We start from the raw sequence: 25991 nt of genomic DNA, 5'->3' as shown, positions 1-25991 counted from the left end.
CCTGCCTCACTTAGCAGGCACCACACAGGAAAACTGCAAAGCTCACCAGCATGCTTAACACTTGCCAGGATCATGTTCTCCCAACCCCAAATCAGGGCGGATAATTATGGTTCACACTCACAGGAATGGTAGGAGATACCATTTTAAGTAGTGACTGTCTCCAAAAATCCCATCTTGAGGCTCCAGTTTTCCAGGACACACTCACCTCCTTATTTCCTTCTAAACTGATTTGTTAAGAATTTAGACTCTCTTGGAAGTCACAGGCCACAGTTTTTTTTGTACAACTCAGGTCTCCTGATAAAAGGCTTTTAATCAGAACTGTACTTTTTAGATTGTGAGCTAATCTAATGCATGGCATAGATGAATAAGGTACCTGCGACCTTTTCCACAGCAGGGCACTGAGTTCAGACTGAGAAAACGCCATCCAAGTCCGTTTGCTCTGCGTCTAGGAAGCCTGTTTGGAATCTTGACAGGATTCAGTTCAATGCATAGAAACACTGAGGGCTTCTGTCTCACAGTATGCTCGTGTGTGCGCACACACACGCGCGCACACACACACACACTCACACACACACACACATTCACTCACACACACACACACACACACCCCAACACCACCACCACCATCACCACCATCACCACTCCAGACAGCAGTAACAGTGGATTTCACAGCCTGGTCAGGGGGCAGTTGCATTCAGGAAGCATTGTTTGGTGTTATGTGAAATAACTGTATTTGGAAGCGTACGCTGAGGGAGTGGCTAGACCCTGAAGGGGCACCTTTATTTAAGATGGGAATTGGCCCAGGAGAACTCAGGGCTTCTTTCATAGCTGAAGTACTCCTTCCAAAAGGTTCTTCAAGGTTTCCATGTGCCCACCATCCTGAACCAAGCCACTGCCATCTCATACCTGGATTAATCCAAAAGCCACCTCATTGGCCTCTCTACTTCCACCCCTGCTCCCTGCCTCCCTCAAGTGAATTCTCAAATCAGCACTCTGAGAGATGATTTAAAACAGAAAATATGTTGTACTCCTAACCCTGCCATGTCTCCTCATCACATTCAGAGCAAAAGCCAAAGTCTTCACCGTGGTTTACAAAGCCCTACATGATGAGCATCTCATCCCTCACTGCCTCATCACACGCTCCACAGACCTCACATCCCCAACCCCACCCCCAGATACGCTCCCACTTGCCCACAGACACCTATGCAAAGGCGTTTCCTCCAGTCCTCCGGTCCTAGTGTTCATCCCTGTTCCTCCAGCTAATCTTCAACCTGGTTTTCCCTTTGCACTCTCTGCCTGGGGTCTCTTACCAGTTACCTGCATGACTCTTTGCCCGCTTCCACTGCTTGCCTCTCACCTAACCATGGGGCCTTCCTTGACCACACTATTTAAAGCAGCCATGCCCACCCTTCATAACCCTGACCTTGTTCATAGTTCTCAATAGCTTTTACCACCATTAAAATATCATATATTTATACATAAAGGATATATATACCTATGATATGTGAATACATATGAGATATGCATACATGTGATATATATGTACATGTGTATAACCTGTTTATCTATCATTTCTATGGAAATAAACAAAGGCTAACTATATGAGAAAAGCATAGCATATTTATTTGTACTTACTATAGTAAGCAAGTCAGCCACCATCACTCTTGTTTTGGCAGAGACTCTAAGGCGGGCAGAGGAATGGGAAAGCTTTGTAGTAGAACAAAGAGGAGGCTCGGGGTGCTCTGATTGGAGGCTGTCAGCCTGGGGAAGCTGTCGGTGGGCTCACTGGAGGGAGTACATCCCATGGCATATGTTTAGTTTTCTCTGGCTGGTCCTAAGTTAGAAGTGGAGATAAAAATTAGGGAAGCTGACTGTTATTAATCAAGTCCTGACCATTTGGGGCTGATTGTTACAGAAGTTATTGTTTAGCTTCCTGGATTGTTACTAGAAACAGCCATTCAGCTTCCTGCAAGTCTGACTTATGGCAGGCTGGCTTCCCAGGCTGTTTATTGTAGATAAGGGGGTTTGTTTCCTGGGCAGGTTGCTGCAGGTTGTGTGGGCCCAAGTTCTGTTTTTATATATGGTTAGGCCATTGTCCATTTGAATATTCAGTCTCTCATCCCTCACTAGAATGCAAACACTAGGAACGTTGTTTTATTTACTGCTCTCTCCCCGGAGCCTAGAACAGTGCCTGGGACCTAATCGGCACTCAGTAACTGTTTGTTGATCACCATCGTGTTTGTGTAAATCTAGTTAGAGAAGTGGTACTCTGCTACATGACTCAGGTCGTAAACCAGCTGCCTACTTGCTTCATTCTATCCAGTTCTACAAATGTTTGTTGAATACTTGCCATGCCTCCAGAAGGCTCCATATTGGCTGTGGTTATTCACCCCAGGTGACACCGGACAAGCACTGGCTGAAAACTGATTGACAACCAAGATTCTGAATGCCTTAGCCTTTGCTCAACATTCTCTTCTTTCCCACTGTGGACTCACAGCTAGCTCTAAGAGTCCTTCAGCATCCGGGTCATCCCTCACACTTTCAGAAACTGCCGTGGCCCCATCTGCTTTCTCCCACACCCACTACCCACAAAATTCATTTATTTCACATGCAGTGCCTGCAGGGTGGCTGCTGTCTTTTCAAAGAACTGATTATCATCTCAGTTGGTTTATTCCTTTGAGCAGGAGCCACATCTCACCTCCCATACACATAGTGGGGTCTTGGTGATCTGAGTCTACCCCCCATTCCCCACCCCATCCTGTGACTGACCTTTTCCCTGGCCTCAGGATATGTCCATCCTCCACATAAGGAAGTCACACCTGACTCAGAGCTGCCATCCAGAGGTTATAAGCAGTACGCTGTTCAGATAACCCAAGACTGGGGCCCCTCCTTGGGCATCTCAAGTATTTTCTAATAAAGGCTCCCTATTAATTTTTTTTTTTTTTTTTGGCCAAGCTGAGCAACATGCAGGATCTTAATTGACCAGGGATTGAACCCGTGTTCCCTGCACTGGGAATGTGAAGTCTTAACCACTAGACCACCAGACAAGTCCCCACATTAATTTTTTAAAAAATATTTAAGTGATTCTGAAATATACCTTCTTCCAAAAAGGAAATTTCAGACTTAGGTTAATTTATCTTTCAAATAGAACACTCAAGGAACCAAGAAACAGACTAGGATGGGAGAGCAAATAGAATCTTTAAGGACGCGTCACAGCAGGCTGCCTGCAGCCACAGCAGGCAGAGTGTAAGCTCCACAAGGACAGGGCCCTGGGGCTGCTGTGTTGACAAAGAGTCAACACCTGGCACACAGTATTCGCTCTGTAAACATTTACTGAATGAATGGGAGGTGTAAACACACACATTAAGTTTGAAATGAGAAATGCCAAGTTTCAATAGCCATCATTTTCTAGATTCACTCATTTGGATGCTTTAATTTTCTCAGCCATTACAAAACACATTACACAAAAAGGCAAACGATAGATCTACAGACGTGACGTGAAGTGAAGTCATTCAGTTGTGTCTGACTCTTTGCGACCCCATCGACTGTAGCCTATCAGGCTTCTCCATCCATGGGATTTTCCAGGCAAGGGTACTGGAGTGGGTTGCCATTTCCTTCTCCCTACAGACGTGAGAGAGGGCTATAAAGAGTGTAAGCATCATTGCCCAGTTTTTCTTCACATATGCTCTGAACAGAAGGGGACAGCGATGCAGACCCCGCTTCCTACTGAGCATGAAGGAAAGCTCCAACTTCAGAATTCACCATGGGCTTCCACGTCCCTCAGTGGATCCCTCTGTGGCCTGATCTCTGAACATGTTTGCTTTAATTTTTAATGACTCAGAATCAGGCAAGTCAACATTAGGTACAATAAATTTCTATGTGATTAAGTCCTTGGGAGAGAAATGTGAGAGAACTTTTACATGGCTCCCAATACAGAAGGAAATGGCAACCCACTCCAGTATTCTTGCCTGGAGAATACCAGGGATGGAGGAGCCTGATGGGCTGCCGTCTATGGGGTTGCACAGAGTTGGACACGACTGATGCAACTTAGCAGCAGCAGCAGCAGCAATGGTCCCTGGCTTGATTTTACTCAGGTAATTTATTTTTCAAACCTGGTTTAAATGACCTAGCCCTGGACCTGAGACTTCTATTGCCCCTAATCGAATAGTCCAGTATGCAAAAGAGAAAGGCAGTTTCTCTTGGCAGAAATTTCCTGGTACTACGCCTGACCCATGTCTTGGGCTCCTCAGTGTTCACATCTTGGGGCTTGAAAGACAATCTACTCTTCCTGCCCATCACCAGGGAAAGAAATGACTCTTCAAGCAGACCCTAGGCTTCGAGAGGTCCCTCCCTGTGCCTAACTTAAATCTCTCTTTCTGTCCGAGAAGCACGATCCCCTCCTGCCCTGTCATCATGGGAGAAGGGAGAACAGCTGTTCACCACCCTCCTTTTAATCATCCTTAATGGGCTCGTAAACAGTTATCAGGCACCCCCTTCAGCCTTTTCGGAGCTTCATTTTACTTACATTGAGGCTGAGAGCTTCTGAGGAAGGCCTTTTACTCGGGGCTCCACAGACTTGCCGAGTCTTAAATGGGTAATCAGCCACTTCACCCACTTTAACCTCCACAAATGAGCAGCTCTGCCTTCTTTGCAAAATTTAAACCTATTCAAGGGAGTTCCCTGGCAACCAACCCTTATTAATAAATCACACTTGCTCTCGGCCAGGACGGGGCATTTTCTAAATGTTTCTCTTTCTTGAGAAGTCACACCAATGACAGCAGGCACACAATAAACAGTGCAGCTGCTCCCTCCCAAGTTCTGCGTTTGCAGGAGGGATCCTGGCTGCCTCGCACAGGCCATCCTGGGCCTGCGGGAGTTCTCATCTGATACCCCAGCCGGGAAAGAGGGTACTGCTCCTGTGGACTCTCCTCTAGTCCTTTCTTGTGGTCACAGCAGCTCGGGAGCAGGACGTGGAGCGAAGGTGAGGATTGCTCGGCCTCCACCAGGCACACACTGAAAATTTCCACTTCCTGTTCCACCACAGGGAGGCTTTCTGTTTGGGTCATTGCTTGTGCCCACGGTGAATGTCTCAGCTGTGTGAAGAGCTAGGGCTTCCTGCTGTGTCTCTACTCTGAGTCCTATGGTCTCCCTCAAGAGGAGGTGGAGAAAGAGCTGGGCAGGTAGGTTGCAGGGTTGATGTTGTTTTAGCTTTGCAAAAAAGAGTGGCTTTATTCAAGAGGAATTTTCACCAGGATGGCTAAAATGAAAAGGACTGACAAAACCAAGTGTTGACCAGGGAGGAAAGCAATCAGAGCCCTCCATCATTGCTGGTGGAAGTGTGAACTGGAGCCACCAACTTCAGACTTCTCAGATTCCAGCAATGGCTCTGGCCATCCCACTCCTAGAAATAGGCTCAGAAGAAACAAATGTTTGTGCTACCAAAAGATGTGGAAAAGGAAGTTCACTGTGCTATAACCTATAATAGTAAAAACAAAACAGAACAAAACAAAAAAAACTGGGAGCAGCCCCCTCAATGTGGGATGGATAAATGACATGTGGTAGATTCCCTCAATGGGATAAGATACACAGTGAAGAGACCTGGATGGTTACACACAGACACGATGCTTAGTAAAAGGAGCCAGACACAAAAGAGTGTGTTCTGTGTAATCCTTTTTACAGGAAATTCCAAAAAGGCAAAAGTAATTTATGACAATAAAGACCCGAATAGTGGTTGCCTCTGGCAGGAGTCTACATGGTATCAAGCTGAGTGCCTTAGATCTGTGCGTTTTATTGCATTATCAGTTTTACCTTAATGAGAAAGAATTAAAGGTATCTAGTGTGTTTTCTTCTTTCCAGATGAACAACTTTTTATTTATTCATCATTTTTCCCCCACTGCTCTGCCTCTTTAGAAAAAGATTAGAGGTGACTTACAATGGTGCTGAACTGTATTTATCAGTGAAGAAATCTGGGAGACACCAAAATTAAGGCAGGGAAAAAAAAAAAAAAGGTGGCACCAGACGGGAGGGTAGCCCTCAGAATTTAGGCAGCAGGTCTCCTGCACTTTCTAAGGGTGAATGGAATGGAAGGCGGCTTCCTAGAGTCAATATGAAGAAGAAACACTAGTCCACATTCAAGTTAACAGTCCAGCTGATCAGAGGCACAGATGATTTGAGCAAAACCACTCCTGAAGTTTGTCAAACATTCCTTCTGGGACCCTGGATCCCCTACATTTTCTGCTTCCCATCCTGCCCTCGAAGAATGTAGTTTGGTGAAGCAGCATCCAGACAGCCAAGTTTGCTTGCTTTGTTGCCCAGTTCACTTCTCTGGGTGCCGTTTGGGGGATGCCCCTCTCGTAACGTCTGGGTTTCTGTTCTTTGGGGTGCTCGACATGCTGTCCTGGCTCCTGGGCCCCAGACCTGCATCCTCAGCCTGGACTTTGCTGCTCAGACCATCTCTTTCCTTGTCGGCGCTCCTTGGTGGCCTGGTCCCTTCCCGAGGTACAGGTCTTCTTGGAGCAGCTCCCTGGGGGTTGGACTCTTTCCATTTTGGCATTTGGGTTAAGGAGTCTTTCCACTTTCTGGTTCCAGTCTCTGAGTTGAATTCATATATTGCCCCAGTAACTAGGGGGGAAAAGAAATACACAACCAATATATAAACAAAGGAATCCAAGTGCTTCTCTGCTCCCCTCTCTCCACTCAGCTCTCATCTCACCCCCAGCTAGAAAGAAGGAAAGCGGGCTTGTGAAAAACACCAAGCTTCACCAGCCTGCCCTTTCCAAGAGCTGAGCTGCGTGGCTCTGACCACACGGGTTGCAAATCTTAATGCTTCCCTAGAAAGAAAGGTTTAAGAGAGTCTCTTCCCCAGTGGCTCAGATGGTAAAGAATCTGCCTGCAGTACAGCAGACCCAGATTTTATCCCTGGGTCGGGAAAATCCCCTGGAAAAGGACATGGCAAGCCCTTGCCATGAGAAGGCAACATCCTTTTCTGGAGAATCCCTGGACAGAGGAGCCTGGTGAGCTACAGTCCATGGGGTTGCAAAGAGTCGGACACGACTGAGCGACTAACACTTTCACACTTTCACAAGGTCACCTCAATGGCAGGACTAGAGGCCACAGAAGCCCGGAACTCTATGGGAGCTTCAGATAAATTAGGTCCATTTTCTCATGCAGTTACCCATTACTTTCTGATTTGTTTGTTTAAAAAGACCCCCTGAATCTCTGCTATAAGCAGGAACCCACCAAGTAAGAAAAGAAACTTTGATTTTTATTTACGTTATGTTAGCAGAGATTTACAGACACAGACCCACAAATCTGGCCCCTGTTGAGATGATGCAAGGGAGCCATTTTTATCATGTCAGTGCCAGAAGACGCTAATTGGTGTTTGTTCACGTTAGTCCAGTTGGCTCATTTCTGCCTTTATCCTTCTCTCAAAAACACAGACGCAGGAGAACAGTCTTGGCCCTTCCTGGCTTTTGCCCCAGAAGATCTAGTTTCCAGCGTGCCCCTGCTCCTGCAGCAGGAGTGGCCTCTCAGGCAGAGGATCCCACCAGCACTTATGCTAATGTGGGCACATTATGGTAACAAGTACCTAATAATAGAGGGAAATTTAATTCCAGCAGCAGCAGCAGCCTCCCCTGGAGAGGAGCCATCCTCCTTCCGAGGAGGACCGAGCTGAGCCGTTCACATGTGAGGGTGGCAGGAAGCCAACACACTTGCCTCCCGAATTTGGTTTCCTTCCCTTTATTCATGTCTATAATTGAGCCTTTGTAAGTGAAGGGATGTGTGTAAAGGAGCTAAATTTGGAGCTGATTTCATGGGGGTGATGAGAGCTCTGGAGGCCAGCTTTACCTTATGTTCATCTTGCCGACCAAGAAGGAATTCTTGGCCCTGATCAAGGGAAAAAAGAAGCCAAGCTTGCCATTTCTCCATATCTCTCATTACCAACAGGATGGTGTTAGAAGCATTCAGAAAGGATGGGAGGTGTGGGGACGAGGGTGGGGGGAGATGGAGTCCCAGTAAGCAGGAAAAAAAAAAAAAAGTGGGTTATTGAATTCACAAATTCCCTGAGTTGGTTTGTGATTCAGGAAAGGGAGGCTAGACAGAGGCATGGTCCTTGATGGGGAGCCTCTAGGTGGAAACCTTCTGAGGCCTCACACGTGATCATATGCTTGAACATCAGCCAACCAGCTCTGCTTTGAGCTGATCTCATGTTATAGGGAAGCCTGAAAGGGTCAGCATTGTGTAGGCACCACAACCACGTGGATTGACAGACTTGAGTGAAGAGCAGGACATCGGATAGGGTCCTCCATGACTCTATCAGCCTGGAATATGAAGAGCCCACTGATAGGCAGCTCTGCCTTGTAATAATTACCTGGATCAGTGGCTTCTCCATCAAAGACTGTGTTCATCTGGATTGTTTCCTAAGGAAAAGAGACAGTTTCAAGCACAGCTCTACACTCCTCCTCCCAGGCGAGGCTGCTCTTCCTTACAGCCCAGATTCCTCACCCAGGGCCTACCTGACATTTATTTATTCCATAGGTGCCATGCTAGGTGCAGGGGACACAGCAGTGGAGAGGCAGGGGTGGTTACTGCTTGCAGTCAAGCAGGAGCCATTGACAAAGAGGTATTGCAATATACAGTGATGAAGACTATGATAAGAGAATATAGGATACTATGGGGTCGTGGGGCAGGGGGTGGGAAGAAGCCATTTAATGCAGACTTGGGGGTAGGAAAGCATCCTGAGTAAATTCTATCTAAACTGCACAGAAGGAAGAGCAGAAATGCCATGCAACACTGGCCAAGGTCGACATCATCCAAGATCTGCCAGGCAGACGTTATACGCAGGACAGGCACAGAGCTGAGGCCAGTGCAACGTTGCATCTGGGGCTGGCCTGCCTCACCTAAGCCTGGGGCTCCAGGCCTTTTTCTTCCTCAGATCTGTACTCCTTGCTGCCCTCCAGGATCTGACCTCTGCCCCATAGAGACACCCCCGCCCCTCACATAGTGCCCTTCCATGATGCCATTCTTCAGCAGGCTCACAAGGATGGTGTTTGGAGTTTAGTGGGCCTTCCACCCCCGTTTTCATCACATAAGCCATTACCTACTCACTTTCCCACAGCTCCCTGCTGTGAAAAGAGAAGGAATGGAGATTGTATGGCTTTCATCCATTTGATCAGCTCAGAAGCTTCACTTTTTACAGTCTTGGGAATTGATTTATTTAATCGATGAATTTCATTGTACATAGTTCTCAGTCTCTGTGTGGTATCACAATAAGATCCAGGAGACAGGGGCTCACCTCTTCCTTCTGTTTGTACACAGACTGGTACTTATAAGCACTTAGGGGACGGGTCTGAAACAGTACTTCCTCCTTGTCCTGCGTATCATTTCCCAAAACTCATGGGTCTTGGGTCATAACAGAGTCCTATTATTGGGGGCTAGGGAAACCTGGAGTGGTCACCTTCAAAAATCTGTCACTTCCCATGAGGTGCATCAGATCAGTGAAAGAAAAACGAAGAGGTCAGGTGAAGAGGCAACTCCCTAGCTATCTTGTAACGCTTTGCATTTGCATGACTCTTCACAGTTTCCACAACATTTCCCCACCTGTTATCTCATTCCACCGAAGAGGAATCTAAAGCTTAAAGAGGCTGAGGGATCCCCGAGCTCAAGGTCACATGGCCAAGCAGAGAGAGCCATTCGCAACCCCACGCACTACTCTTTTTCTATCACTTTCCCCACACGATTGTGGAAAAGCGAAGCAAAACTAAATCCCACTGAAGGCTGAAGCACCGGTTCTGGTCTTTAAGTTCCTCCCCACCTCCCCCAACTCGCTCTGCTGGAGAAGTGGTGTGGATAATAAACACCGCTATTCAATATTTATGAAATCCAGTTCTTCTGCAAATATATCAGCAGACAAGTTCAGTGGAGGGAGCAGATTCTCTCAGGAGCTCGTCACACAGCAGTCAGTCCCAGTGGCCACGTACAGGCGTCTCCCTGAGTGATGAACGCTCCCACGGGGCTGTGGCAGGGCTGCCTGGGAGGACGGGAGCCTACCACCCCACCCTCCCCCACCAGGTATCCAGGGGTCAGCCGTCCTTACCACCATGACCTCTCTCTTTGTGTTCTTCATTTCTGCAGGGAAGAGGACAGAAGTTAAGCTTCTTGGACACTAAATTGACCTTAAAATTCTACCTCCACCATGCGATCTCATCTTCTCTGAGCTTAGTATTGTAGGCACAACAAAGAATCTTCTGTCCTTAGACATGTTTGTTGACAGCCTTCCATCTTCTCAGAAACACACACACATCATACACAAGTAAAACAATTTTAAATTTCTTTTTCCATGTTATTGTTTTTACTAGAAATTAACTTTTAATGGCTTTGTTCGTGCGTGCTAAGTCGCTTTAGTTGTGTCTGACTCTTTGTGACTCTATGGACTGTAGCCAGCCAGGCTCCTTTGTCCATGAGACTTTCCAGGCAAGAATACTGGAGTAGGTTGCCATGCCTTTCTCTAGGGGATCTTCCCAACCGAGGGATCGAAACCAGGTCTCCTGCATTGCAGGCAGATTCTTTACCGCCTGAGCCACCAGGGAAGCCTAGTGCCATTGGGAAGCCCAAAATGGCTTTATAGGTAAATAAGAAATTTGAGGTTGCTACATTTGTCGTGTGAGGATTCTTTGCATCCTTATGTCCTTTTAAAAAAGTAACTAGGATGAGAGATAGTTTGTGAAAACTCTTATTTGTTACAACTATCTCTTTTGATATGATCACTAACTACTACAGTCGAATTTCTAACCCTGTTTAGACATCCCTTGTGCATGTCAGATGCATGCACCAATGGCTGGAGTGGTCAGAGCAACCATTTATCAGAAACATTCTTTCCAATTCTTTGTCCCGTCCCTCCCCATAGCTTGGATTCTCCCTGAAGCCACAGCTTTGGTGGCAGTGGTGACCTCTCCTCAGATGGACTTTGCTCTAGTCGCCAATGCCCTGAAATCACTCAGGTCTCCCAGCGCATCTGACTGCACCCAGCCCTCATTTCTAACTAGCCCAACCTAAATAACATGAGAAAATGACCAAATCCATTACAATCTGAGAATAAAGTATCATTTATCCTTAAAAAGAGAGACATTGGTCTAATATGGAGCAGCGGTGCATAGATTCTGTGTTTAACCCACAGAGAATTCTCCATTCCTGCCGCGCTTGGTGGGGAACAGACCTTTAGATGCTATTGTTGAACTGACTGGAGGAGACTCAGTAAGGAACAGGCAAGGCCAGGTGAGAGATCCGAGTGGGCCAAAGGCCCCTTGCAGCCCGCCCCGCCCTCCCCTCCCTCCAGCTGCGTGTTTCATTTCATCCACAGATGATGTGGCAGGAAACCCACCAAGACAGGACTATGCCCTGATCTTCCACTAAGTTGGAGTGCTTTTATGTATTAGATTGGCCAAAAAGTTCATTTGGTTTTTTTCCGCAAGATGTTACAGAACAAACCTGGATGAACTTTTTGGCCAACCCAAGAGTACAACAGAGCCAGCAAAAACCAAAAACAAGAGCAACAAACAAAGGTAACTGGCATCATACATACCTACTTTCTTCACCCTGTGAGGGGAGAAAGGATGGACAAGAATTAGCCTGAGAGTATTCTGCCCTGGTTTACACATGACAACATGGAAGCCTTTGGGCAATTGTGTCCCCCGGGCTTCAGAGTGTGATTAAGAGAAGGACCAGGGCTGGGGACTAAAGTGAAGACTGGACTCCCAGCCCTGCTTCATCACTATTGGGTTGGGACTAAGGAGGTTCTGAGAATTTGATGAGCTTGAAAACTAATGCTTTCTAGAACTTCAGGGACTCTATTTTCTCTGACACACTGCGGGAGGGCCATGACCACCCCATCAGACGGCCAGGCCATTCTTCCTGGCTGAGCTTCTTCCCCGGCAGCCATCTGACCAGAAGGGGTGGCTCACCCCGGGAAGTTTCGACTACTAGGAGTTAAATTTTTGCTTTCTGTAACATGAAGAGCTGGACACTTGGATCTTAAGACCCTTCCCATGATAATCTTGAATTCCATAGTTCTGTGATCTTAATTTTATTCTTTGTTACTGGACAAATGTTGGTTGCCATATGATACAACAAATTGCCAGAGAGGCCAGGTCTGAGTCTGAATCACCAGCTAGTTTTTTCTTTTTAAGTCAATCTTGTTGAAAACAATATTTCAAATGTAAATGAAAGCAACCAGGTTCAGGGTGCATATTTACCCACAAATTGCATGTGAGTTGCAGTGTCTTCCGGATTACTTCCTTTAAGAATTCCTGCCCAAATCCCAAGGCAGAGCACCACCATCCTTACAAGCTTAAGCATCACTCTTTTGGAGCCAGTTTTTTTTTTCTCAAATCAATTTGTGAGTAGAGTCCAAATAAAAATGCCTTTTTTAATTTCAGCAGATGCTCAGGGATTTCTTACCTTGAAGTCAAGGTTGCCAATAGCAACGAACGTCCCCAATAAATATGGCAAAATGCAATGCACATCTTTATGCTAATACCTTATACTTTTATACATTCTTTCATCCATAGACTTAAAATTATTTGACAGTACTAGTTAATCTTCAAAATACCTTTAAAAGATGCATGAATCTTATCACCCCTTCTTTTTGCCAGTGAGAAATTCCAAAATTGGAGGTTCCAATACCACAAGATACTTGAGTGTAGAGCTAAACTTGGAATCTAAAGTCCTGTACTCACTGGGACTCGGCCATGAAAAATCATGCAACAAGATTTTAAAAACTAGTGTATTATGCGTTTACTCGACGTCAGGAACAGTGCTAAGTGCTTCCTTTGCATTTGCTCATTTAATTGTTGGTTTTCAAATAAAGAAATTGAGGTTCACAGAGGTTGTCATTGCTTAAAACCATGTACCCAGAAAATGGTAGAGCCAAGATTTGAACCCTAGCCTTATCTGACTGCAAAGCACAGGCTGAGAAACCCTTGTGTTCTCATTGTAAGAGCTACTGAGACTCAAGAAACTGGCTCTGGAGAATCTTATAACAATTCAGTGCTTTCTGCACTTCACTCTAGTACCTCCCTTTAGCTGGTAATAGACACTCTGTAGAGCATCACTGAAAGAGGCATATTAGTGAGCAGGCGAGGGTCCAAGGGAGAAGAGGCAGACCTGTGTTTACAGCCCTCAAGAGGGAGGGGTCAGGGCCACGTGCAAAAGAACAATGATTACTTAGTCACCCCAAAGCCCAGTCGAGTCGCTGGAGCCAAAAGCTTAATTCCCTTATTAGTTTCTCGTGCTTCCTCTAATTCCATCCCATTCTTTAAATATTCCACAAATAACAGCACAGCATATTCCACTACTACTCATGACTGGCCTTGTTTCTGAAGCTTTTATCCAGGACAAGGTTACCAAGAAGTTGAAACCCCAATTTCACTGAGAACACATCAAGGACAGGCAGGTGCCAGGGAAAAGCGATGGATGGGTTTTCTGGTCTGGCAGTTGGTGAAGGAGGTCCACCAGGACAAGGAGAGCTGGATGCCTTCCCCATATCTGTTTGCTTCCTTCATTCCAGACACCTACCTCCTCTACCTTGTGGAGAAATCCGAACTGTCTACCTTTTCTTCCCCAGACATCACCAGAAGCAGTGTCCTCTGAAAGGAAATGATGGAAGGAACCCAGCCCACTGGCAACTTACAGAGGTTTCTTGTGCTTCGCAGTCTTGCAGGGACAGTGTCTGTGGATGGCTTTGGCCAGCAGGACGATCGTGGACACCAGAAGACCCAGAAGCAACATGGAGCCCAAAGTGATGACAAAAGGCACATACCACGCAGATGGAGAATACACGTTCTTCCTCAGGATCTGGTAGGTGATCCTTGGCTTAAATGATAGGAGCAGGAGAGTGAGTGGAGGCTGGTGGTGTCTTTGACTTCAGCACCCTCTCATGTTGGGTGGCTGAGTGTTCATTCTGCTCTTTGTTCTTGCTCTAAATATCTGATATCTGTGTGCTCATCATTCTAGCTGCTTTAACCCACCACCTTATTTATAGTCTTGCCATACATCATCCAAGGAATTCCAGTATTCTTGCCTGGAAAGTTCTATGGACAGAGGAGCCTGGAGGGCTACAGTCCATGGGGTCGCAAGAGTCAGACATGACTTACCAACTAAACCACCATACCTTATCCATTAGACCAAAGCCCAGAAAATGTAGGGAACTGGGAAGCAACTCTAGGCTTAATTTCATTCACTCTCTTCCCCTTTGCCAAAGATAAAAATTCCATCAGCATTTTTTTCCCTCCCAAATCATGGCATAATCTAGGGACTAATATAGCCATTGTCTTTCCCTGGGAAGGCATGAGCCATGAAAGTTGTTTTTTTGGTGTTTTTTTTTTAATCCTTTGTAGGCTTCTCAGTGTTCACTCACTACCAGCTGCATTGCCAGCTGAGCAGGCTGTTATCACAGTGAGACCTCAAGTTCAGTGTTTGCTTCCCAGAGAGGGAGACAGATAACACACGAGTTATAGAGATTTCCAGATGGGGGATGTCACAACTGGGTTGTATAATAAGTCCCAGAAAGATGGCGGTTCCTTATTCAGAGGCACCAACTCGCTCCTACCATCACTGAAAATCCTTGAGGTCACCTAATGCCTCCATTCATTGGAAGGAGAGGAGAGGAACATTGAGCAGCTCTTGGTAAGACTTTGAGAAGCAGAATTTGAACACTTATCATAGGTTGCTTTCTGAGGTTCTGATTCCTTCTGGTGTACTCCAATTGTGGGGCTGCTGGCCAAGGGCACAACTTTTACTCGGAGTAGGAGGAAAGGGGACAAATGAGTCTGTATGAATAGAAGCCAGTTGATCAAGGAGTCAGGGGTGATAATCCTCTTGTCAGATTCTAAGACTCTCCCCTCTTTTATCACACTGATTCTATTGTGGCACCTGCTTATTTTCTTCCTACTGTTTAGGACAATTTGTAGTTACTTTATTAATTTGCATCCCTGCTTGTAATCCGTCTCCCCCCCAAATCAGAGGTGCTCAAACTTTAGTGCAATCAAAAGGCTTATTGAAAGCACAGATTTCTGGACTCCATCTGCAGAGTTTCTCATCCAGTATACCTGGGGATGTGAAATTCCAGATTTCAGTATTCTTCCCTGGAGGTCATAGTGATGATCATGGTTGGGGGAGGTATAACTTTAATGTTCTGAGGTGGGCTGAAGAATTTTCTCTTCTAACAAATTTTCAGATGATGGTGATGTTGCTAGTCTGGGGACTACACTTAGAACCACTGACCTATACTAGTAATGTAAGCTCCATGAGAGCAGAGATCATTTTTGACTTATTTACCAAAGTGCTTGGTGTATTATAGGTATTAAATTCGTATCTGCAGATTGAATGAATGGAATTATTTTGGAGTGGAGGTGGGGAGTAGAGTACAGTTTGGCAAATAATGACTCTTCAAAAGAAGTAGAGAAGAGCGTCTGGCAGCTTAGCTGCTCTCTTGGACAGTGATTTTTTTTTTTTTTTTTTTTTGGACAGTGATTCTTAATGGCTCTTAGGAGCAAGCAGAGGGGCTTGTGAAGGCAGCAACATGTCCGTGAATATTGGCTCCTTTGCCACAAGGACTCTGGATGGTCAATACCTGATCTCTCACAAGTCTGCATAAATGCACATCCTTCTTTATCAGATTAGGAAAAGTTAATGGTGCTATAAGCCCAAGGTCTCACCCAGATCTTTTTCTACCACCCAGTGACTAATCCTATCCAGTCCATGGTTGGTGGTCCTGTCAGTATCCTAACATTTCAACTCTTTTCAGTCCATCCCATATTTCTCCTAGGTCAGAGGGCCCCACCAATATCAATCACAGGGGATGTATCTGAGAAGTCCAGCTCCCAGAGCCCTTACCTTGGGAGTTGTGGGGATAATCGTGGTTGGGTGAGGAATGACACTAATACTCAGTGACACGGTCCCGGTTTCAACAAGAGCCCCAGCCCTCTTCCTGCCGGACAGCAAGTTGTCATCGGTTATGTAGACAAGCAGTTTGTAGTTCCAGATCTCATCAAGCCCACTAGCATAATCAAAGCGAGTCGCCAGGATCAGGCTTGTAACATTGGACCCAGCGTTGGGAGAGAAAGTGAAATGACTGTTGATGTTGCCTAAATGAGATTTGATGCAAGGATTTTGGGAAAAGGAAGAAAAGAGCATGAGAAATAAAGGTTTAAAAGAAAACCCCATCCAGTCTTTTTCCTTAAACATCCACACAGCAGATGTAGATTGTTTCTGATGTACCAGGGAGGGGGTCAATGATAGAATATGGTCCTTAACTGCTCCAGATATTTCATGAGTGAAATCTGGTGGTGTTGCTCACAACCAGTGTGGCTGCAATGAAAACAAGAGCAGAAAAGAGCACCAGCCCATGTGTCTCAGGAGAATGGCCGCCATCCTGCTGAGCGTCAGGCAGAAACTTAACAATCCCGGTGCGGTCAGTGATCACGGTCGGCATTCGTTTAGTAACCATGTGTAACTCACGCTCAGACCAGTCAGTGGGCAGCAAGAAGGAAGGGGGGCCACGGTCCCTAGCCATAGGCCAAATTCACTCCACACCTCTCATGGAGCATGGCTGGTCACACCGGTGACAGATGACCCTGGAGTCCCCAGAAGGAAGGTGGCGTCTGCTCAGGCAGGGACCACAGTCCCCATGTCCGCCTCCCTCCCCCCTCCCTTGGTGGGGGCCGCAGGCTCACAGTTTCAGGAGCCCGGAGCAGAGAGGCTGCCCCTCCCAAGCAGCCCTTGCTCATTCCTCCGGTGGCTCTGGACTCGTTACTGACTGAAAACCAGTAAATGGAGCAAGGGATGATGCAATTGTTACTCCCTTAGCAGCGAAGTGCCCCGTTGTAAAGACCTGGAGGGTTCTCAGTGTGGATTATTTCCATCTCTGGCAGTTGCAGTTGCTGTCTCCAGGCAGGCTCTGCCCCTGGTGACACAGCCTGCTCGAGAGGCTTCCCGCTGCTTGAGTTCCTGCTCTGCCAGGGCTCAGCGGGTGGCCGAGCTGGATTTTTACTCTCTCACGTGAAATTGCTCTGCTTGTTTGGGTTTAAATCTCTGGCCCCAGCACTTCATTAGATGAGCTATTTTGGTCTCATTTCCATTGAGGGGTGCTCTTTTTTCTCTCTCCCACAATGGTATATTTTTAAAGAGAGAAAATGAATGGAGCAGAAGAGAATTCCTGAGGACACGTTTCAAAATGCATTTAATCTATTTCATCTATTATTATCCAGAGAGAGGTTTGGGATCCCCTGCCCCCACTACAAGCTTGCAGCAAAAGAGCTGGGGGAGGAGTTGAACTAAAATATTTTTTTAACTACACTAATCTGATTCATGAATCATGAGACAGGCTGGGAATGGGAGGGCGGGGAGTCACCATCAAAGGGATTCACCCTTCCTTGGGCCTTTGGGCAGCTAAGTATGGGAGTCTGGGAAGAATTAGGTGAGAAGGGGAAGCCAAGGCAGGAAAGAGGGGTTCCAGAACCATTAGACTCCTCATCCCTGCTTTCCTCATTCAAGACAACCCTCCCCTCACATGGTGCCAGACCAGTATGTGAACTCTGACTCCCACCCCTTCTACCTATACAGCTGCTGCAGCCTCCAGCGCCAGGAGCCCGCAGCAAGGATCCAGGAACACTGACATCAATTTCATACCTGTGCCAATGGAGTAACGAAAAGACCTAGGGCTGGAATCAAGGTCAGTACATGTGAGCTTGAAGTTGTGAATATTTGTGCCAACTTTCAGATCCACTGGGATGGCCAGGAAATATGAGTTTGGGGTACAAATTGGTTTTTCATCATTTTCTTCAACGATGTTCACAGTAACCTAGAGCAGCAAGAAAGTGGCCTTGTGAAGTAGTTATCATTTAGTCCTTACTATGTGCCAGGCACTGGGCTGTGTGCTTTTTGTGAATTAGTGAGGTTTAACCTCACCCAAGATAGATAATATGATTATTCCCACTTTATAGATGGGGCAACTGAGGCTTAGGGAGATTAGGTAATTGACCTAAGATTATTCATTCAGTTGGTGAGTGGTGGAACTGGGATGTGAACTCAGGTCTACCCTACTCCAAGTCCTATGTTATTAACTTTATCGTGTGTGTATGTGTACATGTATGTGTGCATGATAGACATAATAATGTATTTGCACACCTCTCACACACATGCATCTAGACACATGCACTCATCCCCAGATGATGCTGAGTTGTTTCTTCAGTAACAATGATGGATCTGTGGTGACCCTCCTGTGCTTCCTTGCTTGCTGCCTCTGTGAGTTGGAAGTTCTATCTTTAACTTTGGAAGACAAAGCAATGGCTCTCAGCACTGGTTCTACTTGTCTGGCCCACTCCAGACCAAATGAATTAGACTCTCTGGAAGTTGGTGCCCAGGCCTGTTTTTTACGTTCCTCAGCTGATTCTAACACACAGTCAGGGTTGAGAACCACTGGGATAGAAGGAGGTGACCCAGCTTAGCCAGGCTCTCATCTGTAACCCAGGCTATCAGCCCCGCGCTGAGCTGGTGGTGCTGGCAGGCCACAAGCAGGGGCCAGCCTGTTCTCTTTCATCACCATCTTTTATGCCTGGTGAATTGGAGTATGGGCTGGGATGCCTGCCAGCACAGAACATTGAATGTCAGCCCTGAAAGGGACTTATGTGATCATCACCCTTTTTAAAAGCTTATGAATTTTTGAGTCGTATTCATTCTACCTTTGAAATTTGGGGATTTCAGCTATTCCTGAGCCTGGGAATAAATTGAAATGTTCTCTCTAGTTAGCTCCCAAAGTGGACTCCATTCATTCCTCTCAAAAACCCAACCTAATAAACACAACAATTACCTTCAACTAAGCACATCTTTTCCTTAGCTAGCAACGCTGAGCCTCACACATCGTTAAAAAACATTGTCCCACTAATTCAAAGCAAGTCATCAGAGGAACTGGACTATTCAGGCATTGGGTTATAAGGTGATTCTCCAGGTGAGAGAGAGAAACCAGGGTACAAAGATAAGCATTGCTCAGACCCCCTTGGAAAATTGGGATCAAAGTTGAGAAATGAACTCTGCCTCCTGACTCTGAACCAGTCATTCTCTCTATCACACAGGGATGCCTGCTGCTAGCTGAGTTCATTTTGCCTTATGCTTTTTCACTTTATTACCAGGAAAGACCAAGAAATATTTCCCTCTTTGTGGCCCTCATAGTATCCTCAAATAGTCCTACACACTGTTAGCATAGATCGCTTAAACCCAGGCTCCCCAAAGTATGGCTGTGGACTAGCTGCATAGGCACCACTTGGAAGCATGTCAGAAATATAGGTTCTCAGGCCCTACTCAGACCTCCTGACTCAGAAATGCGTGTAACCATATCCTCAACATCAGAGGTGGCAAAGCAGTATAGCCCCATGTCTAGCCAGACTTTTCTTCTAAGACCTAGCCCACCTGCTGTGATGGGGGTGGGGTAGGAATAGGGGATAACTTTGAATACTTGGGGGTGATGCACAGCACCAGCCCAGCACAAAAGCAAGGGGAGATTTAAGAGCAACAGAAGGAAGCTTGTCCCTCAGGGCGGCCTTCCATCTCAGTGCTTCTCCCAGTCACACACAAACGTGGGCTTACAGATGTCAGTCTTTATTTCCTGGCACTCCTGTGTATGTCTGATTGTGCTGTCTGGGGATACCATTAGCCATTTCCTGCAGGAGGTGCCTTTTAAGATTCTTTATTGCTACAGCCACACCTGGAGGGTGCCAGGGAGACCCAAAGTCAACCACTTGGACGCATGTGAATGCACCACAGCCCCACTTACAGTGACTGAGCTGCTGTCCTCGCTGTTGGTGGCCTGGATTCTGAGACTATAGACAGGGATTGTTTCATAGTCTGCTTTAGTCACCAGCTGGAGTTCTCCCGTTTGGGGATTAATCCAAAATATATTTGGGTACTGCTGGCTGGCCCCTCCAGCAGAGATGGAGTATGTGATGCGGCTCTGGGGGAAGTCTTTATCTGTCGCTTGCACTCGTCCAACCCGGGTTCTAGCTGGAAGAATAAAATACCTGTGATTACTCCTGGGAGTAATATCTGAGATTAGTCCTGCTTCAAGGGTGAGGGGAGGAACCAGGAGCAGACATTCTCAGTGCCATGGGCCGACAGACTTTTGGAGGCCTCTTTGCTGTTCAAACTCTGTGTGTTTTACATCTTCAATTCTATTACATTCAAATTACATTAATGACACTCACTAGGAAACTGGCCATGTGATTCAAGCAGTACTGTGAAGTGTAAAAGACAATCCATGCCTTTATATAGACTCCAAGTATGCCAATTATTATATGATCATAACACTGGAAAGAACATCTTCCCATATACATCTTTTTGCAGCAGTGTTGTCTTTTTTATTTTTCAGATTTTCTCTAATGAGCCTGGGGTTCTCGTACAAGCAAAATAAAAACCAATTTTTAAGGGTTTAACCACAGGATAATTAGAATAGTTTTGATTTTTAAATCCTGTTCCATTTGGCTTATTTTACAAGTCTTGTTGGTGGGGCTGCTGGAAGTCTGTCTTGCTAGTTTTGTAGAAGTTCTTCCTCATAAATTGCACTCCTCAAGGGCAGAATTTTCTCTTATTCAAGTACATAGGCTGGCACTACGTGCTTGACCCAAAACAGGTGATTAACAATTATATCAGGATCTATAAATTCATAAAAAGCCCATTCCTATTGCATTTGTTACTCATTGGGTAAAGCATAAGGAACTAAAAGCATTTTCTTGAGATCCTCTGCTTGTGTTTTGTTTAAAATGTATTGTCAGGAAATGGAGCTCATCATAAAGAGAGAGAATGAAATGAAGAAGAGATGATTTTAGAGGCAGAGTTTTGGGTTTGTTTGGTTTTTAGTATAGAAGTAGCCACAATCAAAGGCTGTGATAAACTCTGATTATTGTAGAGTTAACAGTGTTCTCTTCAAACTGTGAGAGACAGGGAGAAACTCAGCCTGATTGGAAGGAGCCTGTAGAAATCGAGGAGTCCTAAAGGGTGGGAAAAAAGAGGCCTCCAGGGAATCCTGCAAAGGAGAGAGAAAGCATCTTTATTTTGTTTGTAAATGAGAGAAATCTAGAAATGGGAAGGCTTCTATTTTTAAATCTCAATTCTGAGTAAGCTGGATAAAAATCACAGTGGAGACCAAGGGAAAACTTAGGCTGCAAAAAGAGAGGATTAGCAGAATCAGGCACCCAGACAAAGAGGCAATCAGGGGTTTCAGAGAAATGCAGTTTAGTCAACAGTTTTTAAAATCTAGATTTCACTTGAAGGGCTCCTCCACAGTGAGGACAATTTAAAAAGAAGTAAGAGATGCAGTAAACAGGAATCAGTGGTGATTTGCTGTGCATAATACTGCCAGGGCCTCTGGCAGGGAGCCTCCCTCTGCCCAAGTGCCTCCATATGAACGGGTCCCTCAAGGGCCCTGCAGTCCTACCTTGTAGGTTACTTACGTGGGCTCAGTTCTGACACGGCAAATACATAGGACGGACTATCAAAGACAAGAGGAAACTCATTTTCTGGACTTGTTAAGATATAAATGTAGATGTTATCTATAAGTGGAAATAGGAAAAACATTAAGTCACAATACAGGCATCCCTCGATCTGTTGCACTTTATTGTAGTTTGCAGATAACTGCTTTTGCAAATTGAAGATTGTGGCAACCCTGTGTCAAGCAAGTTGAAAAATATGGCACTGTTTTTCCAATACAGCATTTGCTCAGTTTCATGTCTCTGTGTCACATTTTGGTATTTCTTGCTGTATTTCAAACTTCTTCATCATTATTATATTGTTATGGTAATCTGTGATCAGTTGGTAACTTTGATGTTACCATTGCAAAAAGATTATGACTCACTAAAGGTTCAGGTGATGGTTAGCATTTTTAAACAATAAAGTGTTTTTAATTAAAGTATGTTCATTACTTAAAATTTTTTATTATTATTATTTTGGCTGTGCCATGCAGCTTATGGGATCTAAGTTCCCCCACCAGGGGTCAAACTCATGCCCCCTGCATTGGAGGTGCAGAGTCTTAACCATCTGACTCCCAGGGAAACCACCGTACATTATTTTTTCAGACATAAAGCTATTGCACACTTAACAAACTACAGTATAGTGTAAATATAACTTTTACATGCGCTGGGAAACCAAAAAAACTTATGTGACCCTCTCTATTGCTTTGTGCCAAGTCAAAGAGTTTGAAGGGAACTTGACAACTATGAGGAGACACAGATATGGGGCTTTCAGTAAGGAAGTAATATGATGACATTTGTATTTCCTGAAAATCACTGTCAGAAATGTGATGGGTGCGTTGGAAATGGGCAAGACTAAAGGTGGGCAGAAAGACTCTTAAAAGACTCTTAGCATTGTAATTCAGTTACAGAAGAGGAGGTTCTGCATCAGAGCAGTACTAGTAGGATGGGGATGGGGTACAGTGGAGGGGGAGGCACCACATCTTTGAAATTTTAGTAGGTGACACAGAAGAAAGGATTTGGAGACTGATTAACTGTTCTTGGTGAAGGACAAGAGGAGACTGGTCTGATTCTCAAGTGTTGGGGGTGTTGGAAGTCTCCTTTTGAATATCAATACGTCCCCAGCCCAGACGAAGCATGGTCTAGCACAGTTTAGTCACTGCAATTTAAGGAAGATGCTTTATGAAATAAATCAAAATGATACTTGCTTTTATAGTAAGGAGCAGCAACATCCTGTACCTGAATTATCATGGTGTATTTATTGCCGGCTGCTAGATTACTGGGATTTTCATAATCTAGATCACCAATCAACTAGATTAAAACAGAGAGGTCAGATTACACAGAATATACAATCCTTTTAGTTGAACTGACATTTTCATATACTGTTGGTGTACATGTAATTGCAAAACCTTTCTGAAAAGCATTTTGCCCATAGAAGGAGTTTTAAAAAGTTATGCCCATACCCTTGCTTACTACTAGAGGACTTATTTGATAGAATTTATCAAGAGACAGAATTCACGTTTAAAGATGTTCATCAAGCACTATTGTCCAGCATAGGCTCAAGACTTCAAGTAAATTGAAGAGAAAGGTGATATAGAATCCTACATGCAGGGTTATTTCTACCATTTAGGATACTTACAGATATATGTATAGACTATAATAAAATCTATGCACAGGGAAGCAGACAAGAAGGAAACATATCAACATGTTAATAGTGCTTATTACTGAATATGCTTTCCTGTGTTTCCTAGTATAGTGAACATGTATTAATTTCTTAAACAGAAAAAAATAGAAGTTATTTTTTGTTGGTGTGATGCATAAAATTAGTATAACTCTTGAGGATGGGAGGTAAAGAAGGGGGTAGATGAGATGATGGCTGGTGGGCTGCTTGTTCTTCCTGAGATAACTATGATGCAAAGACCACCTCCCCCATCAAGACCACTTCCTTTAAGACCCCCACCTCCCCTGCCCTCTGTCTTTCTCTTTCTTTGTCCCCACACTGTCCAGTGGGAACCTTATTGTGAACGATCTCACATAGCTCACTGAGACCCGCCTTTCATGCCCATGTTCTTCCATTTCTGTATTGGCCCCCGTGAAGATACTCCTCTTTTTCTTGTCCTCCTTTGGGTCTCCCATGGTCCTACAGTGTGGAATTTAGCAAGACACACTCATGACCCCAGGCCCTGCTCTCTCTCAACTCACACCTCGATGGCCAGGAAGGAGCCCTGAAACAAACAAAAGTGCTTGAGCCCAGAGGGAACAGAGGTGACTGGAGGCAGCTAACCAGACTCGCAGGCTGCAAACTGCGAGCCATGCAAGAGAGAATCCAATCCTTAGCACCCCAGGCATAACCATGCATAACAATTACTGGAACTTGGGTAAAATAAAGAACAAATGGGGAAAACAGAGTCACTGTCAGTAGGTCAGTCACAGTCAGCCGGAGAGGAAGTTACCTTGGAAATTTCTCTCTGTGGGGCAGCAGGAGCACTATGCATGTTAGACCAACCTCCCCAATGCCCTTTCGATGATGCAATGCCCATTAACTGACCACGATTTTCCCAGAGCCAGCTGGATCCTGTAAAAACCTGCTGCCGCTCCCCACTCCAGATGGCGTGGTGAAGTTGAATTGGTTGTTTGGTGCTTTGCTGTCATCATCAAAGCAGAACTTGTTCAGGTCCAGAAGCAACGTCCCCCTGGCTGCTCTCTCAGGCACCGTGATGCTGGCAAAAAGACACGATTCAATATTTTCCCCAACAAATGGTGACTGAGTGTTCCTTCTAACATAGGCCTTAGGCTAGACAGCCTGACTTTCATTTCAACTGAAAGCAAGTCTGTGGTTAAGGCAGTACCCGCCCAACTGGTGTCCCCACTCTGCCCTTGCCGCCTTTCACAAGATTCTCAGCACAGCAGCCGGAGGGAGCCTGTGAAAAATGTTGTCAGATCATGCCACTTCTCTGCTCCTAAATCCCAAAAGGCTCCTTATTTCACTCCAAGTCCTAACTCCGATCTATGGTATCTTTCATGGTGTGTGCCCGCCCCTCACCCCTACCCCTTACCTGTCGGAGCTCATCTACTAACTCTTCATTGTCCTTCTGCCCTGGCCTCCCTGTGCTCCCGGACACTCCCTGGGCCCTGGCCTCGGGGCCACTGCGGTTACTATGCAATGCTTCTCCCACAAATGTGCACACTGCTAGCTAGCTCTTTCTCTTTCTTTAGTCCTTAAATCAAACGGCACCTTCTCAGGAGGCAGCCTGGCTACCCCATCTAAAATCTCAACACCCCTTGCCCATTGCTCCCTCTCCCCTTCCCCGCTCTACGTTTAATGCTTGGCACTTATCTTTTTTCAATACACTTATATAGTTTACTTACTTATCCTGTCTATCACCTGTCCCATTCTCCCAACCCCTGGCTCCAAGAATGTAAGCTCCACAAGGGTGAAGATCTTTATCTGCTTTGTTCTAGGCATGCTCAGGAAATATTTGTTGAATGAATGAATGAATGGGAGCTTATGGGACTAGTACAGGAGTGAAGAAGAATATAAAAGAAATATAAATTCTGTCCCTGTCTGCAGGAGTTGATAATCTGATTGGGGGAGATCCCTGTACCCCTCCACCCCTCCACACCCATGCTTAGAAGATTAGAAATTCCTCTACTTGTGTTCTCATGACTTCAAAGGCATGGAAGGTCCTCCTGACACCTTAACATCATTCATTCAATAGAGGCTTATTAAGGGTGGAATTCTGGGTCCAAATCTCAGTTCACTCCAGGAGCAATGCAAATATTAATAACACGCAAATGAGTAAAACTGCCGCCAAACTCAGAGCCATCTGGTCAAGCCCAGCTTGGAGTGGAAGACTCCAAGGAAGTGTGGTTAACACCTCTAGGCTTCAGTTCATTGAGTGTCTTCACGTGTCTCCAGGTTTCAGTTTTTCCATCTAGAAAATGGACTTGTCAGTTAGCTTCTGCTACATAACAAACCAGCCCAAAACCTAGGGTTTAAAACAATGGGCACTTTTTCTTTCTTACAACACTAATGGTTATCCATTTGCTTTTGGTTCTAGTCCTGCTCGGCTGGTCTCTCCAGTCACTGACAGCTTGCTTGGGGCTGATGCTCCTGGAAAGCCTCACTCGCACCTCTGGTGGGAAGGTGGGTGGTCTCTGCATTGAATTGTCTCTCATTCTCCAGGAGGCTAGGCTGGGCTCTTCTCATGGAGATCTCAGGAAGTGCTACTTCCAAAAGTTGCAAGAGAGGGCAAGTCCCAATGCGTACACACTTTTCAAGCACCTGCCATGCCATGTTTGTGACTACTGTGATGGCCAAAGCAATTCACCTGGTTAAGTCCAGATTCAAGGAGTAGAAGGAGATACCCATCTCTCAGTGGGAAGGATGGCAAAAGCACAATGCAAAACAGCCTGTGTATAGGCAGAGAGGAATTTGTATAAGTGCTGTTTCTTTTTCCTTTTCTTTTTTTCTTTATT

General features: G+C 45.5%; 1 protein-coding gene and 1 long non-coding RNA gene across 3 annotated transcripts in view; one reads left to right on the top strand and one right to left on the bottom strand.

The window, feature by feature from the left end:
- LOC122438303 overlaps window positions 1–25991 on the top strand; it is a 76571-nt gene that overhangs the window by 24494 nt on the left and 26086 nt on the right. For both annotated transcript variants that reach the window (XR_006268524.1, XR_006268523.1), the window contains exons 3-4: window positions 13710–13854; window positions 17620–17728. This is a non-coding gene — a long non-coding RNA (uncharacterized LOC122438303). The remainder of the gene's footprint in view (window positions 1–13709; window positions 13855–17619; window positions 17729–25991) is intronic.
- CDHR3 (cadherin related family member 3) overlaps window positions 5686–25991 on the bottom strand; it is a 69630-nt gene continuing 49324 nt past the window's right edge. The window contains exons 9-19 of the mRNA XM_043463027.1: window positions 24061–24232; window positions 22721–22823; window positions 21498–21596; window positions 19826–20052; window positions 17686–17857; window positions 15892–16142; window positions 13688–13869; window positions 11582–11595; window positions 10097–10128; window positions 8372–8420; window positions 5686–6621 (exon numbers count right to left, since the gene is read on the bottom strand). Coding sequence (XP_043318962.1) covers window positions 6317–6621; window positions 8372–8420; window positions 10097–10128; window positions 11582–11595; window positions 13688–13869; window positions 15892–16142; window positions 17686–17857; window positions 19826–20052; window positions 21498–21596; window positions 22721–22823; window positions 24061–24232 — 1606 coding nt within the window. The 3' untranslated portion in view covers window positions 5686–6316. The remainder of the gene's footprint in view (window positions 6622–8371; window positions 8421–10096; window positions 10129–11581; window positions 11596–13687; window positions 13870–15891; window positions 16143–17685; window positions 17858–19825; window positions 20053–21497; window positions 21597–22720; window positions 22824–24060; window positions 24233–25991) is intronic.

The sequence above is a fragment of the Cervus canadensis genome, chromosome 3 (assembly GCF_019320065.1).
Source record: "Cervus canadensis isolate Bull #8, Minnesota chromosome 3, ASM1932006v1, whole genome shotgun sequence".
NCBI classification, from domain to species: domain Eukaryota; kingdom Metazoa; phylum Chordata; class Mammalia; order Artiodactyla; family Cervidae; genus Cervus; species Cervus canadensis.
The sequence above is the reverse complement of the archived record's forward strand: the minus strand, read 5'-3'. Positions and strand labels throughout refer to the sequence as shown.